Source organism: Dryas octopetala, chromosome 1 (assembly GCF_963921425.1).
Source record: "Dryas octopetala chromosome 1, drDryOcto1.1, whole genome shotgun sequence".
NCBI classification, from domain to species: domain Eukaryota; kingdom Viridiplantae; phylum Streptophyta; class Magnoliopsida; order Rosales; family Rosaceae; genus Dryas; species Dryas octopetala.
In genome coordinates, this window is record NC_141366.1 from 5,066,299 (window position 1) to 5,081,555 (window position 15,257).

The 15,257-nt window shown below is 36.9% G+C and overlaps 3 protein-coding genes across 3 annotated transcripts; 1 reads left to right on the top strand and 2 right to left on the bottom strand.

Annotated features, from left to right (window-relative positions):
- The first annotated feature begins 763 nt into the window (after nt 1-763).
- Nucleotides 764-3,265, top strand: LOC147296809 (DNA ligase-like protein). The gene is made up of 8 exons (XM_086229675.1): nt 764-891; nt 986-1,075; nt 1,607-1,666; nt 1,818-1,857; nt 1,993-2,086; nt 2,655-2,714; nt 2,788-2,879; nt 2,983-3,265. Exons 1-8 carry the CDS (start codon nt 797-799, stop codon nt 3,067-3,069), a joined length of 618 nt encoding a protein of 205 aa, XP_086085801.1. The 5' UTR covers nt 764-796; the 3' UTR covers nt 3,070-3,265.
- Nucleotides 3,266-3,448: 183 nt separating this feature from the next.
- On the bottom strand, nt 3,449-5,984 carry LOC147296810 (protein LOL2-like). Its single transcript, XM_086229051.1, has 4 exons — nt 5,827-5,984; nt 5,159-5,266; nt 4,295-4,404; nt 3,449-3,717 (listed from the first exon to the last, which is right to left on the bottom strand). Exons 1-4 carry the CDS (start codon nt 5,906-5,908, stop codon nt 3,646-3,648), a joined length of 372 nt encoding a protein of 123 aa, XP_086085177.1. The 5' UTR covers nt 5,909-5,984; the 3' UTR covers nt 3,449-3,645.
- Nucleotides 5,985-6,836: 852 nt separating this feature from the next.
- NRPB2 (DNA-directed RNA polymerase family protein) lies at nt 6,837-14,285 on the bottom strand. Its single transcript, XM_086241218.1, has 25 exons — nt 13,773-14,285; nt 13,245-13,466; nt 12,872-13,162; nt 12,579-12,776; nt 12,422-12,486; nt 12,240-12,326; nt 12,035-12,155; nt 11,904-11,948; nt 11,678-11,815; nt 11,425-11,497; nt 11,142-11,218; nt 10,934-11,041; nt 10,716-10,832; nt 10,264-10,419; nt 10,081-10,185; nt 9,848-9,973; nt 9,685-9,762; nt 9,492-9,587; nt 9,265-9,380; nt 9,114-9,183; nt 8,963-9,016; nt 8,723-8,869; nt 8,272-8,571; nt 7,655-8,077; nt 6,837-7,457 (listed from the first exon to the last, which is right to left on the bottom strand). Exons 1-25 carry the CDS (start codon nt 14,025-14,027, stop codon nt 7,338-7,340), a joined length of 3,588 nt encoding a protein of 1,195 aa, XP_086097344.1. The 5' UTR covers nt 14,028-14,285; the 3' UTR covers nt 6,837-7,337.
- Between the last annotated feature and the right edge of the window lie 972 nt (nt 14,286-15,257).

Genomic DNA, 15,257 nt, shown 5'->3' on the forward strand with positions numbered 1-15,257 from the left:
ATGATGGTATAATTAAAAAACTGAACAATTTTTATTTCATATTCTTGCACAAACCAAACATGAGAATATAAATAAAAATGTAATTCATGGTTTACTTCCTCAACATTATCAAACACATGAACGTCTTACATTCCCTTTTCCCTAGAAAATGTATAAGATTTTTGGGAACCAAACAAGCCCTTAATAGGGAGGGTACGTGGGTGGAGCAATAGATTCGGATTAGGTCTAGGATTCACTTTCCTTCAAAAATATATATATATATATATAAAAAGAGTTTGTGATACTTTAAAACAATATAAATAAGAGTGGCCAAATAAAAAAAATATATAAATAAGAGTATTGTTAGAGATTCTAAATTTGTGTACTAGATCTAAATGATGCACATTTTGTTGATTCATATTTAAGTTCATTATTTACAACTAGTTTAATGCCGACATGTATAGAATCTAAATTTGAAATTCCTAAGATTAACAATGTGTCCTATAATTTTTCTCAGAAAAATGAAAAAGCTCTTAATGTAATTTAAGAAGCTTATAAGTTATAAATAAGAGGAAATAAGAAAAAAAGAAAGAAAAGAAAATCAATATAATCAAAGTAAATAAATGCACAACTAACTGAGTTTTACACTTTTACCAAATAAAGTCGGTTGGTTACGAGTTGAACCGGGTAGCTTTCCGTTAGAGGTTTAAATTTTCACAAAGAAATCCAATTTGAGCGCGCGGCATTCTCATTCAGCGACTCAAAGAGCTTCATCAACCTCCAAACCAATACTTCAAAGCTCCAAAGCCTCACAACAATGTCCACCACCAAAGCGAGTACGAAGAAGAAGCGCGGGACCGAGCCCGATCTCGCCAAATCGGACGACCTCGATCTCGGCGTCGACCTCTCTAAGTTCGTTTTTCTACAATCTCTTCTTCTTCTTCTTCTTCGTTTTTCTACAATCTCCAAGTTCGTTTGAGATTGAGAATATGGTGGAATTTGACAGTGATATCAAAGGCCTTATGTCGGCGCTGCAGCAGATCAGAGAGAAGGCTCACAAGGACGGCCTGAAGAAGAACGAAGAGACTATTTCCAGGTAATTTCAATCGTTTTTGCTCTGATCCGACTCAATTAACACTGAAATTTGAAATTTGAAGCTCCTTCAGTGATTTTTTTACAAATTTGTCTGTTTATTTTTCTTAATTCTTCCAGTTCGTTTTCAGACTGCTATAAATAATCTGAAAATTGAAGGTACAATTGCTCGCTTATTCTTCTCGAACGTGCTAATTCTTATAGGATTTACAATATGAGTTCGTAATGCTAATTCAAAGAATTCAGCTCAATGGTGTTTTGGTTTTATATCAAATATTCAAATAGCTAATTATTTTTTGCCAAACAAGCTAATAATTAATTAATTACTCATCAAGATCAAAAAACCGGCTACTAATTAATTATTTATCAATCATTTTTGTTGACTACTTCGTAGTTGGATCTATCAATTAGGTAAATGTAAGATTTGAGCCAAAATTTAGGCATAGCTATTGTTAGTTTTTCTGTTGTCATTTTCTTTTGCTTTGTATTCATTTGATATATTCCTTAAATTACTGTTTGTGTGTTTTTGTGACAGTGTGGCTGCTGAGGTCAGGTCTGCGATTGATGAATTGAAGTCTAAAGTTGAAAAGGATAGGTAAACTGAAAATCTATGAATTCACTTTCTTGAACCAGTTTAAGTGATTAAATCTAGCTTCTTGTTTCTTGGCATCCATAGTTTGCTGTTTGTTTTACTTGTTGAAGTCTCTACTAATTAGGTGCTTTTTGTATTCTTCTTCCACTGTCAGACAAAGTTTCGCTAAATCACTTTCAAAGAGCTCAAAAGAGGTATGTGGAGAAGAAAGGAGCTAGAACCATAGATGACCAGACGATGAATTTTGACTCTCCACTTGTTTGGTTTGAAGGAATTGTGTGATGTCCAAAGTTTTTGTTACGATTGATTATTTGATTGTATATATTCAGTGTGAGAATTGCTTGAAGACTGAGGCTGCCAAGTTCCAAGCACTTTATGAGAAATTTTGCAAGGACCAAGCCAACCATGTACAGGCCTTGAAGGGTACTATTTTATAGTTTCCAAGTCATGTCATGGAATGCATCACTCAACAAGCATTACACATTGCATCTGATTTACTTTCTTACTATTTTGTTTCTGTGAAATGTTGAGTTGGAGATTTCTGTATAAGTACAGTAGATTCTAATTGCAAAAAATGACATAAGTTCAATTAGATAGGTAATCTGGCCTCCAGTAATTGTGATTTGTTAGAAAGATAGATGTTCAAGTATGTTAACTTTTTAGCTAATCATTATCATCAACTAGCTTATTTGTCTGCATACTTTTGGGTCATGGGTAGGAGGTTTGCTTTGTTATACTGTACATAGAACATCACACTGTCAACTATCATGTTATGCATATAGCTACTTTAGTTGCCTCCATTTTCCAGTCACAAGTGACAAATTAAGAACATAATATTAAAACTGCAGTACAGGTCTTGCAATGATCCTGGTTCTGTCTTGTTAGTCTCTTTTCAAGGAGGATTATGTTTGTTGAGTCATATTCTAAAAAAGGTAGATGCAATGACTACTGTTGATCTTGTTTATTGCTAATTGTTCATGTTATTTGACAGGTATTATTTCCAACTTTGAAGAAGAGAAGGAAAGGCTATTCAGTCGATATGAACAATTGAGTAAGCAACAGAACTCTCTTCCTCCATATAGTGAAATAGACTTACACTAATTTTTGTAATGGGTTGATACCAGGAAAGAGAGAAAGGAGTATGATATCTGAGCATGAGAAAGCTTGTACTGGTAAAATTGCTCAATTGGAAGAGTCCTTGAAAAAGAAGAAGCAGGTTCTCTCTCTCTCTCTCTCTCTCTCTCTCTCTCGTATGTGTGTGTGTGTGTGTGTTTTGTGCAAACATGTCTTAAAACCACATCTTCTGTTTTGGTACCCAGGATGACAGAACTTTCAGTGTTTTGAGAAAAACTATTGGTTCATTTCTGGACCCTGCTTCAGACGAGGAATTCCCAGCTGATGATTGAGGATTGCTTCAAAGTTCAAATAGACAATACTGCAAACATTCAACTATTAAAGCTCCATTGTAACTCGGACAACGGTGGAGAATAGTGTTACCTTTTACCCCAAAAAGATTGTGTTACTTTTACTGATACTTACAATATAACGTAGTGTGAAATTCTCTCTCAATTTCACTATGGTAGGGAACCAAGATTATTGCTTGCTGACCTTTCTTCTTGGTTATAATGTAATTACTTTGACTTTCAAGAATGCATAGCTCTTCGTAATGGCAATTGCTTGCACCCTAAGTTCACTGTTGCATACATGGCAAGTCACCCTCTGTGAGTATGCGTGTGTGTGGTCTTTGAGCATAATAATATTTTAGAAATCAGCGATCTTCTTTGGTTAGCACATAGCATTTCTCTCAAATAATTTGGTTAACAAATTAAATCTGTCACCTTATCTATTCATCCAAACAGTTTGGAATGGTACAAAAATTTAATTTCATATAAACTGATTAAATTAATTTGGAATTGTTTATTGTTGGACCAAGGATCTTTTCCTCTGTGCAATTTGTAGACATGTTGCCTCACATGAGCAGTTTAATGAACATGACTGGGAGGAGGAGGTGGCTGTCCCTGTTGAACAGACCATGGAGGGCGCTGGTTGTGTGCCTACAAAGAAACATTTCACATTCAGTCATAAATATGAAACACAAACAATTCTGATATATATATCAGTAACTATTCAAATTACATAAAATTTATTTCAAAAGTGCTTTTGTTATTCCTCCTTACAATAATAACTATCAGGTATGATCAACGAAAGAACACCATGAAGCAAAAACTAGAACTTTCATTATTGTACCTATGTGATGTCTACAAATCCAAAAGACTTATCTTTAGTTTTTGGGGAAAAAAAGGGGGGGGGGGGGGGGTGGTAAGGAAGGAATATTATCTTATCATCAGGCAGTTGAAAGTGACAAGAGATCACCATCCCACATAATTTCTTGATCTTCATGAAACCAAGGGTTCTAAACTTTACATTTTAGCTTCACTGCAGAATTTTCAATTTACATATGAACATACAAAAAGTGTATCCACATAATTTAGTGATTATCCCCAATTTTTCATGAATGCCATGGACGTGATACTCAGAAATACATTCCAATCGTAACATTCAAAATTAATGGCTTCAATGTGTCTAAGGCACATACGTATATATCTTTTCACAAGTAAATTTTTCACTTACTCCAATTTCTGTCACAAAGCTGCAAGCGGAACACCTAACTGATGAAGCTCCATACGGGTACATCAGCAACACTGCACAACTACCGCATTTAACTTGCCCAACCTGATGAGCTGAAAAAGGAACATTCAGTTAAAAACTAGAGCATGTTTCCACAATGACACTATGACAGTAGTCACCATACAGCAATCTATGCAGAGCAGAACATCAATCTTCACTAGACAGACGATAGGCAATGAAACTCCGATAACTGAAACTTATAGGATATACCAGACAAGCAGTAGAATTCAAAACCCATGCATGAGGAGCGTACGCTATGGAGAACATTCATTCCTCATAACCACATTACAGTGGAAGCCAGCTTCAACAACTGAACTACATAACTGAATTTTAAGTCTATCGCCATTTGTGGCTTGGCACTGTAGTATTGTGTACCCCACATATGAACCATGGAAATTACATAACACATTTAACAGAAAAAGAAATGCTTTTGTGCCACTACTACTCAAAAAATATTACAGAAGCACTGCAAGGATTGAGCAACCCAAAAGATAAGGTCAACTTTGTTAGGGTATTATTGTACATATCTTACATTTTAGAGTAGTTTAGATATTCCACAATTTTTTTAGGGTCATGTACTGCATATTGTATGAAAGCTGATTGCAGTCTCTCCTTCTCTTTTCACATTGTTATCAAACTTTTGGCAATACACATGGGCTAGGCATGCAAAATAATCTTAAAGTTACATAAAGTAAGAAAACCTAGAACATTTTTGGCAAAAAAGAAAAAAAAATGAGAGAATGAGACTGAGAACATTACTTACAAGGTATACTAAGTATCTAAGTAAAAAGAGGAAGAGACAGGAACCTTCTAGCACATGGTTGGCTGTCTGACAGCATGAACATTGAACATGTCTGGCTCCTCGCGGATATTTAAGCAGGCTACGGCAACAACCACAAAGCATTTGAGCTATTTCTACATCACAAAATCACATAGCTCACCAGGTGAGAGAAAACCTTTCACAGTTTATTACCTGGGATGAAAGGCTATACAGAACATTCTTCTGAGGAGTACAGCAACATTTAGTCATTTAGTAGTTTCAATGAGGTGGCCATGACATCTGATAGTTTCAATCCAATTCTTTATGCTGGTAGCAATGGATCATCATAACCCAAATTATATATTATCATAGAAAGTTGGAGACCTTTGAGACAACTAACAAACCAGATAAGTGAATTACCAAGTAGGTAACCTTAAAAAGCGAACCCATTGCAGCTGTTAAATGCTCATCATAATTATATATTAAAAAAACAAATTAAAAGGAAGAATACAAAACCTTTCAAGTATATAAGAGAAACCCAAATAGGCAAATAAAACGAAACCACAAAAAAGGCCCAGAACTTTAAGATGGTAATAATAAAGATTGGAAAATCGGAGTCTCTAACGGATATTCGATAATAAGTTTGCTAATTGACAGCATCGTTGTCTTGTCTGTTATTATTGTGTCATATAAATTATAATGGAAAGAGACTAACCGGAAGGTAGTGATGGTTGAGCAACGATCGATTGGTACCCCGGTGGTGCTGGTCCTTCGTCTACTTCCACTATGCTCTCCATCTTCTCTCTCTCTCTCTAAACGACGTCGTCTCTTGAAGCCTACACCAAAACGAGTCCACGGGGCGGCAGCAGCTCACAAAAAACAATCGTAGATTTGAAATTGACGAGTTCTAATGGGTCCAATGTGAGCCCAGAAAAAGGATAATGAGGAAACGAAATTGGATCAGGTGGTGGCCCATTAGTAAGCTGTAGATTGTACAAATAACCTGCTGTCTAATTTGTTTCTTTTTTCCGTTTTTGGGGGGTGTTTTTAAGAAAAATAAAAAGGGTGTAGTGTATATGGATTTATAAAGATTTTTGAAGACTTTTTTTAAGTGACAGATTTTTACAGAATTTACAAATTTTCACAGAGTTTTAGATTCTATAGAATTTCTTAGAAATCCGCATAAGAGAGATCAGATTTATAATGACTTTAAAATACACATCAAAATTTTTCAAAGTTTTTAAAAATCCATCATTAAATGAATTTCATAAAAATCATTAATTTTTTAAATATATATAGACTTGTAAAGACTTTTTAAAAATCTTAATTGAATACCACATAATTTGTAAAAATTTTTTAAAATTTTTACTTAAATATAGATAGACTTTTACAAACTTTTTAAAAATCTTAATTGAATACCACGTGACTTTTAAACTTTATGAAAGCCTTTAAAATCCATATACAATATACCCTACTAAATCAACTACACAAACTGCAGAGATTTCCTCTCTTACAGGGGTCACATGAAAGTTTTGGTCGAGAGAGCACAAAATTGCCAAAAACTATGTTTATCAAAACATCTGAAAATTTTCAATGTATCACACCTCCAAAGACCATCTAGTGTTTTGTAGTAGGGGTTTGCTCCAGTAGTAAGTAGAGACCATCTACCACCACACCTCCCAAGACCAAAGGTTAAACCTCCCCTCTCCTCCACCTTCAGTCTCCTTTGTACCAAAAAGTTTATTCAATGTATCAACGATTCAATGATAATAATACACCGCTATCTTAAAAATGATGCGTATATACTTGATATAATAGTATCTATTCTCAACACAATCAATTACAATTGGAATTTCACTCCAAACACCTCTTCCTATTCCCAAGTTAAAATGAGAAGAAAACAAAACTTCAATGATGCAGTGGAACCGATGCAAGACAGTGGGCCATTGACTCCAAACAAATTTTAAGATTCAAATCTGATAAACGAATGTTGTCCAGGATGTCTCTACAAGACTGACAACAGCTCCTCCCGCCAACCCCCACTTCAAGGCAGGAATTGACGAACTTTCTGATTAGTCTCCACCGCTGCATTTTTTCATTATAACGATATATAGCCTCCGATAATTAACCTCATGCTTTTTATAACCAGAAATGTCCCCAACTTAGACTCCGCAACCCACCAAAAGTTCAGGAAATGTATGAAATGTCTTTTACCGGTCAATTATATCAGGCTCCTTTCTTCTTTTGGTCTTTGGATGCTTTGACTTCCTTTGTGAGCATTCTTGGTGCTATGGCCATGGACATAAGCTCTTGGAATAGCAATTTACAGGCATAAGGAATGTGAACCTGTATGAATAATAATACAAGGAGATAACATTAATCTCACACTAGTATAAAAAAAAAATATATATATATATATATAACCTCACACCACAATATCAGAGCAACCTTAAGTGTAGAACATGCATGTATGTATGAGAGAGTGAGAGAGAGAGAGAGAGAGAGAGAGGTCTTGAATACACCAGACAAATAGAAATATTCACCTGAACAATGTCTGTTTTGTTCTTGCAACCTCTACACTCAAAGGAATTCTTCTTGAGATTTGCAATAGCTATTAACCCACAACGCTCACAGACATGAACCCTATATGCATCACTCTGGTCAAACAATCTCTCTTTCAGAAAGTGAGCAGCACCATGGGCAATCATGCAATCTCGTTCCATTTCTCCAAATCGTAGACCACCATCACGAGATCGTCCCTCAGCAGGCTGCCTTGTGAGGATCTGTACAGGACCCCGCCCACGTGAATGGATCTTGTCATCAACCATGTGTTTCAATCTCTGGTAATATGTGGGGCCAAGGAATATCATAGCGCTAAGCCGCCGGCCTGTGTGACCATTATACATGGTCTCAAAACCACGCATTTGATACCCACAACTGTGAAGAGCTTTGCTAATATTGTCCACCTAACAAAGAAAATAATAACAGATGAGAATTTCCAGACTCAAACTAAAGAATAGTTTCAATTCAATGTAACAAAAAACTGAAGTACTTCATATCCAACAACTAGAAATTTGGCTGCAACTGCTATGATAGTTACTGATAACAAGATTTTATAAGAAATTTACAGAGGCATGCTTAAAGAGAAAGTGCAACTCACAGTCACATCTGTAAAAGGAGTAGCATCTCCTTCCTTTCCCATGTGAGCCGCAACCTTCCCCATGATACACTCAATAAGCTGACCAATGGTCATTCGAGAAGGAATAGCATGTGGGTTCACGATAATATCAGGGGTGACTCCTTCCACAGTCCATGGCATGTCTTCTTGTGTATAAGTCATGCCCACTGTCCCCTTCTGTCCATGCCTACTGCTAAACTTATCACCAATCTGTGGTATCCTAACAGATCTCACCCTTACTTTTACAAACCTCAGTCCATCGGCGTTGGTTGTCAGTAGAACCTACAAGATATACAACACAAAGCAGGTTCAGAATTGTAAGAAGCACTAAAGGGAAGGGCCGGGGGGGGGGGGGGGAACATTGCAAGAAGCATGGAGTTTAGGTATATACAATAAGTTCATATTATCAGTTGCCATTTTAAATAAAGCTTACCTGATCCACAATCCCTGTTTCACTGTGGCGTAAGCTTATGCTGTGGTCACGACGTGTGTAGCGTGAAGCAGCTTGCCCTTGAGCCTCATCCTGAGCCATGGGAGTGGTCTTTCCTATGATAACATCCTCACCTGAAACCCTAGTTCCCTAAGGTGAAATTAATGAAAACTTTGTTAGATAATATTTGTTTAAGGGATAACAGGATGGAAATCGTAGTAAAACAAAGTTTCATATACATACTGGAGGTGCGAGACCATCATCATCCAATTTATCATAAGAACCATGCCGCATACCCTGTAAAATCAAATCTTAGTATAGTGTAGTAAAGCTTCCAATACTTACAAGAGCAGCAGCAGCAGAGACATAAACTACTCAAAGTTCAAATTCTCACCATGGTATTTGCTCTGTCTGGACGCCCAAAATCCTCTTTGACAAGGGTCCCCATCTTTTTCTCCTCATCCCTGTAATAGAAAGTTAAAGATGCAACATTGTGCAAAAAGATAATTATATATACTCGGAATAGGTGTTAGAGATAAGCTGACCTATAAGAGCGGAAGAATAGTGACCGGAAGAATCCACGGTCTACAGAAGATTGATTCATGATGACAGAATCTTCCTGGTTGTAACCAGAATAGCAGGAAATGGCAACAATGGCATTCTGATGCAGAATGGTAGACAGAGAAAACATAATAGGAATCATCAGCCGAGTGAAATTAGAAAACAAAAAAAGAAAAAGAGAGCAACAAGTCAAAGAAAGTAGAAAATTTACAATGCCAGCTGGAAGCTGCCTGAAGTGAAGATGTTCCATAGCTCGTGTAGTGACAAGTGGCTTCTGAGGGTAGTACAGAACGTATGCCAGTGTATCCTGAGTGAAGCAACAAGTCAACATTTTTTCTAATCAACTGTAACATGCAACAAAAAATATAGAATACATAATGACAACGTTGGGAACCAAATGATACCATTCGGAACTGATAATTGGTGACATAAATTCCCATAGCTTGCTTGCCCATAGCAGATTGGTATGTATTACGTGGAGACTGATCACAACAAAAGAAAATAAATAGATGGAATAATTAATGAATATAATATCAATATAAAAATTCACTTGTATGACAAAATTACCTGATTGTGATCAGGAAATGGTATAATTGAGGCACAGACACCCAAAATAAGTGAAGGGTGAATTTCACAATGTGTGTATGTGTCAGAATATGCCTCTTCGGGATTGAGCCTAGCTTGTACAAGATCCTGAGACAAGATTTTTTGAAATAGAAATTGTAAATGCCCACAGCTTCTACAAGCCTGTTTTTAAATCAAAAATCACATCAGGATGCATTTTTCCATCGAGTACTCACATTAATTGTCATGGAAATCATTGTAGTCTCCTCTTCTTCAGTGTCAATATATTCTATAAATCCCTTTGCTACAAGATCATGCCAACCACATTCATCGGGGGTTTCCTGAAAAAATATAAGGGTAGATTGGTGTAATCACAGGAAGTCCAGAGAAAAAGTAGGTTCAAATTTCAGCTAGCTCACCCTCTGCTGCAATGCAAGGATATCTTTCTTCTTTATGAGAAGCCTTTGTTTGTCCACGATGAATAATGGACGACTGCAACGACCATAGTCAGTATATATGCGCAATTCTTTCAGACGGATATCTCTGACAACCCCAACTTCAGTATTGACATCAACCTGCACAAGTACAGAGCAATCAGCATCTATAACGTTTAATGTGACATTTACACCTGAGAATTCACAAGTCAGAATGGCTATAAACCCAGCTTCCATGCAATTAGAAAGATTGGGTAGGTAAGAACAAAGCACAAGAATATGAAGAAAAAAGACAAGGAAATGGTGCAATCTAACCAGATTCAGACCTACTTATAGGAGCTAATATTTTGACTACTGCAGTTTGAGTAGTATTATTTTGGCACAAATATCTACCTTAAACAATATTTTTTTAAGATAAAAATAAAAGGGCTACTGACCCGTCGCCTTAGCTTTCTTAATGTTTTCACCAACATTTCAGGATCACGATGTATACCAACCCAACAGCCATTAACAAAAATTTTTGTGGCTTGGGGAATAACCGCAGGGGAAATTTCCTGCAATCAAGATAAAGATAAAATTGTCAAACTAAAGAAAGAAAGAACATAGAAAGTCGAGATCCATTAGAAAGTTAGAAGTTAGAACTAATAGTACTCACCTCAAAATTCTCTGTACCCCATTCTTCCAAAAACTCCAAAATTGGATATGCAGCTGATCCCACTGTTATGTATACCATCAATGCAAGATTCTTTACAAGTCCACATGCCTGGTGTAATAACAGGACTAACAATTAAGTGCCACATACAGAAAGAAAGGGTTCTTCATGGCAACTTACACATTCAGACATTTTAACACACAATACTCACTTGTCCTTCAGGTGTTTCAGCTGGGCACATCATTCCCCACTGCGAATTATGCAACTGGCGTGGTTTGGCCAATTTCCCTGATAAAAGAAACCTTAAGTCATGGGAAGGAGAAAAAAAATCAAAATAACAAGCCACAGATAGCAACATGATGATTCTAGAAGAAAAATAGATGTGCATAAAGGTTATCACCCTATAGCACAGATGACACTAATTTTACAATCCAGAGGCCTTACACGTGAAAAATAACTAAACCATACACAACAGAAGCCAGAAAGTAGTTTACCTTCACGCCCGATGGGAGAATTTAGCCTTCGCAAGTGTGACAAGGTGGATGCATATGTCAAACGATTTAACACCTGTAAGAAAAATTGAATGCCAAGTGCATAAATTAACAACAGGAATTTTTTTTTTCATTGGTAAGCTTAAAAATAAGACCATCACAACCCACCCCCACACCTAAACAACCTGAGCAAAGCATGAGGGAACTAGAACTACCAAAATCAACAGCATAAATTAAGGGAGAAATGATAAAGTACCTGTGACACTCCAGCCCTTGTACCAGCTGCATTTGCTTGCCCCCAGTTCCCAGTAGCAAGTGAATATTTGAGGCCACTCGTGATAGTCTTTGCTTTGATGGCAAATTGCAGGTTAACATCCTTACCATTATCCACGCACTGCACCATGCATGAAATGTGTAGGTATAAACCCAAATAAAATAATCATAGCAACTTAACTAAGTCGGGGAGTGTTCATGTAAGAAACCTTCTGCACATAACCTCTCACATCCCTAGTCAACTTCCTGAATAGCTGCACACGTATTAACAATTTTAGGATCAATAAAATAATTAAATAAAAAATTTCATATATCCTCCAACTTCCAACAAAAAACAAACCATTCTAAACAAGCCTCCAAGTAAGGGACCAGCAAGATCCAGCCTCTTGTTTCCATAATGATCTCTATCATCTTCTGCCCTCCGACCAAGTGCACACAGTAGAAGCCTGTGAATGATATATCTGGTACAAGCACCAGCGTGTATTTAGTACACAATTCAGAAACCACCCCAATGCTAATGCATTATCCTACAAGAAAAAACCTACCCAAAATAGTAAGCTTTCTTTGTCTCACAAAATTCTCCAACACCAACATGTGGAAGCATTTCCTTCTGGAGAATCTCTTTCGCATACCTATGCAGAGGATGTACAGATAATCTCCATGAGCACTACGGAAGATTATGCATAACATCTTGAGGCCCAAATAAATTTACTAAGATAATACATACTTGATCCTCTTTTCTCTAGTTACACCAACAGTTGCACCTCTCTTTCCAATATAGTCGAGTGCAACCTGCAGTAGAAGAGAGAATAATAAACCATCTGACCGAAAAGGAATAGAGACATGCGTAAGCATTAAACCACAAAATAAACTGAGAGAGAGACCTGTTGATTTTGAATCACAAAGGCTTCTTCCAGGGAAGGCCGAAGCAACTCCATCATCTGAGTATCAGAGAAGTCATAACATATATGCTCTAGTATGTCTTTGTCAGCAACAAACCCCAGAGCCCGGAACACAATAATAATAGGAATTTCACCCCGAATGTATGGAAGAGTAGCACGGATGTACTGTCCCGAAGAACCCTGCAATAATATAAAGGCATACAAAGTAAATATTGATACAAGTAACAAAAACTACATAAACAAAAGAACGAAATTGCCACAATTGATTTCATTACCCCTTTAGAACTAGCCCGAGAAAGCATCCGCACAAACATGGTACTGGGTGGTCTGTTTTGGGACTCCGCCATAGACCGAACTTCTGCCACATAGGCGTACTTGTTAGGCTGCCTCTTCTTGAACACATAGACATGATTTGTGCTCATCTTCTCTTGAGCAATTAGAACCTTTTCACTCCCATTAATAATAAAATATCCACCTTGATCATACGGACATTCTCCCAGCTCTGTTAAATCTTTCTCAGAGTTCTGGAACAATGTGCAATAACTAGACCGAAGCATTATAGGAACCTGATAATATACAAAAAATCAGTGAAGTTGTCAACTCTCAGCGTTGAAATCCATACACTATTGAAATGTGAACATTACACACCTTTCCGATAAACACTTTGGTGAAATCCTGAGTCTCTGTGACTTCCTCACCATCATGTCCTTTCTTTATAACCCTCTTTGAGACATCCACATACAAGGGTGCTGAGTACGTTAGATTTCTCAACCTTGCAGCCTTGGGAAATAAGGTTGCAGTTTCTCCGTCGGACTCGGTCATCATGGGCTTACTCAAATAAATCTGACCGAAGCTGATCTTGTATATGGTCTGCAATCCAACCCAACAGTATTAAAGAGCCAGACAACATAACCACGAAAAATTCTCCGAAATTCTACTTTGACTTCCTAATAATTAAATGTGAGAATGAAAACCTAGCTCGCATATGCTTGTAAAACTTTAGTTAACCATAGAATCCAGGAAACCGCAAAGTTTTGCTAAAAAGCTTATTATTGAAAAAACCAAACAACAACTCTAATGGACCAAACAAAACCAGCCCTAAAACCCGTTTGTTTCCCTGGAAATCACTCCCAATTTTCATGACCCACCTCAATTTCCCAAGAAACAGAACCCTACCTCAGCGAAATCAGGCTGGTGACCCGGGTTATGCTGCGACTCGGGGCGAATCTCGATATCGGCGGACTCGTCGACAATCTCCTGCATTGTATTCTGAATGAACTCGTCGAAGGAGTCGAGCTGCTGGCGCACCAAACCCTTCTCTTCGAAGTAGGCTGAGATTACAGTCCATGCGTCCTCCTGAGTGATCTCGTTTAAGTCATCCTCGTCATCGTTGAATTGCTGATCGTCGTACTCGGGGTCCTCCTCCATCATTGTAGTTCCGGATCAGTGTTCGAAACCCTAGCTGTAGTGTTTGGTTGCTTTGTGTGCTATCCGAATAGACGGTGCGTCTGAGAGTGAATGAATGAAACCCTAGCAGAGCTTTTCACTGCTCAGGTTCGGAGGGGCTTTGAAGTTTGAGGTTGCGGGGTTTCAAAATGGGGGAAAAGAAGGCGGACTGTCATTTATTAGTGTATTCGGTCTGGGTATGGGTCGATTTTGGCGCTGTTCCTTTCTTTGTTAGGACTTTGGATAGAGGCGGTCTCTGACTCTCTGCAGCCGTGTAAATAAGTCGAGTTAAGCCCAACAGCTCCGAACTCAAGTTTGGTTGTTTTAAATTTTTTCGATTTTTATTTTGTTTGGTTTGTTTCTTATATAAGTGGAGCTCAAACAAAAAATAAAATATAAAATGAAGTACAAACTCGAGGTATATCTAACATATTTTATTAGCTATTATTTAAAATAATATTAATTTATATCAAATATTTTTTAAAAAAAAACATTATAATATGTTAATTCAACTTATATATTTTTAATTAAATTAATATATATTTTTAATTAAATTAGATAAACATTAAAGAGTTCTCTAAAATGCAATATAGATGAATATAATTTCCCTAAAATATAACTGTACAAAATAATTTTATCTAAACATTCATAATTTATAACACTAGTATATAAAATATAAGCTACTCACAAGCTTTCCAAGCAGAGCATATCAAAGTTCAAACTTGGCTTGTTTTTCTTACGAGCTGAGTTTAATTGAAACAAGTCTAAACCGAACTCGATACAAACTCGAGCTGTATCGAGCTAATTTACAGCCTTACGCTGCAGTGGAATAGCTAGTGTTTTTATTCACCAAAAAAAAATAGAGGTATTAATTATTGAATGTACATGTATCATATAGAACAACTTGCATGTACTATCTCTATTAATAAATTAAACATGCGTTGAGCCCAACTGGTGAGGGTGGGTGGGGTAAAGGTAGACCTGGCAAACGGGTCGTTTTTTGCGGGTTCGGGTCAAACACGACACGACCCGTTAAGCTTAACGGGTTAACACGACACGACCCATTAAGTAACGGGTGACAAAACCCCCAACACGAACACGACACGAATTAAAACGAATAAACACGACACGACCCGTTCTACCCGTTAAGAAAATTAATATTTTTTAAACAAAATTACTGAATTACAATTAATATATATCTTACAATACTTACAA

Bases quoted from the DNA above. Each gene is read 5' to 3' on its own strand.
- LOC147296809 (XM_086229675.1), top strand. From the start codon at position 797: ATGTCCACCACCAAAGCGAGTACGAAGAAGAAGCGCGGGACCGAGCCC. The intron at 892-985 runs GTTCGTTTTTCT...GGAATTTGACAG, and splicing joins CTCGGCGTCGACCTCTCTAA to TGATATCAAAGGCCTTATGT. The intron at 1,667-1,817 runs GTAAACTGAAAA...TTCCACTGTCAG, and splicing joins TCTAAAGTTGAAAAGGATAG to ACAAAGTTTCGCTAAATCAC.
- LOC147296810 (XM_086229051.1), bottom strand. From the start codon at position 5,908: ATGGAGAGCATAGTGGAAGTAGACGAAGGACCAGCACCACCGGGGTAC. The intron at 5,267-5,826 runs GTTAGTCTCTTT...TTTGTGATGTAG, and splicing joins TCAACCATCACTACCTTCCG to AAATAGCTCAAATGCTTTGT. The intron at 3,718-4,294 runs GTAAGTGAAAAA...GTTTCTTTGTAG, and splicing joins GCTTTGTGACAGAAATTGGA to GCACACAACCAGCGCCCTCC.
- NRPB2 (XM_086241218.1), bottom strand. From the start codon at position 14,027: ATGATGGAGGAGGACCCCGAGTACGACGATCAGCAATTCAACGATGAC. The intron at 9,763-9,847 runs GTAATTTTGTCA...TGTTGTGATCAG, and splicing joins CATTTCCTGATCACAATCAG to TCTCCACGTAATACATACCA. The intron at 9,017-9,113 runs GTGAGAATTTGA...TTGATTTTACAG, and splicing joins CAGACAGAGCAAATACCATG to GGTATGCGGCATGGTTCTTA.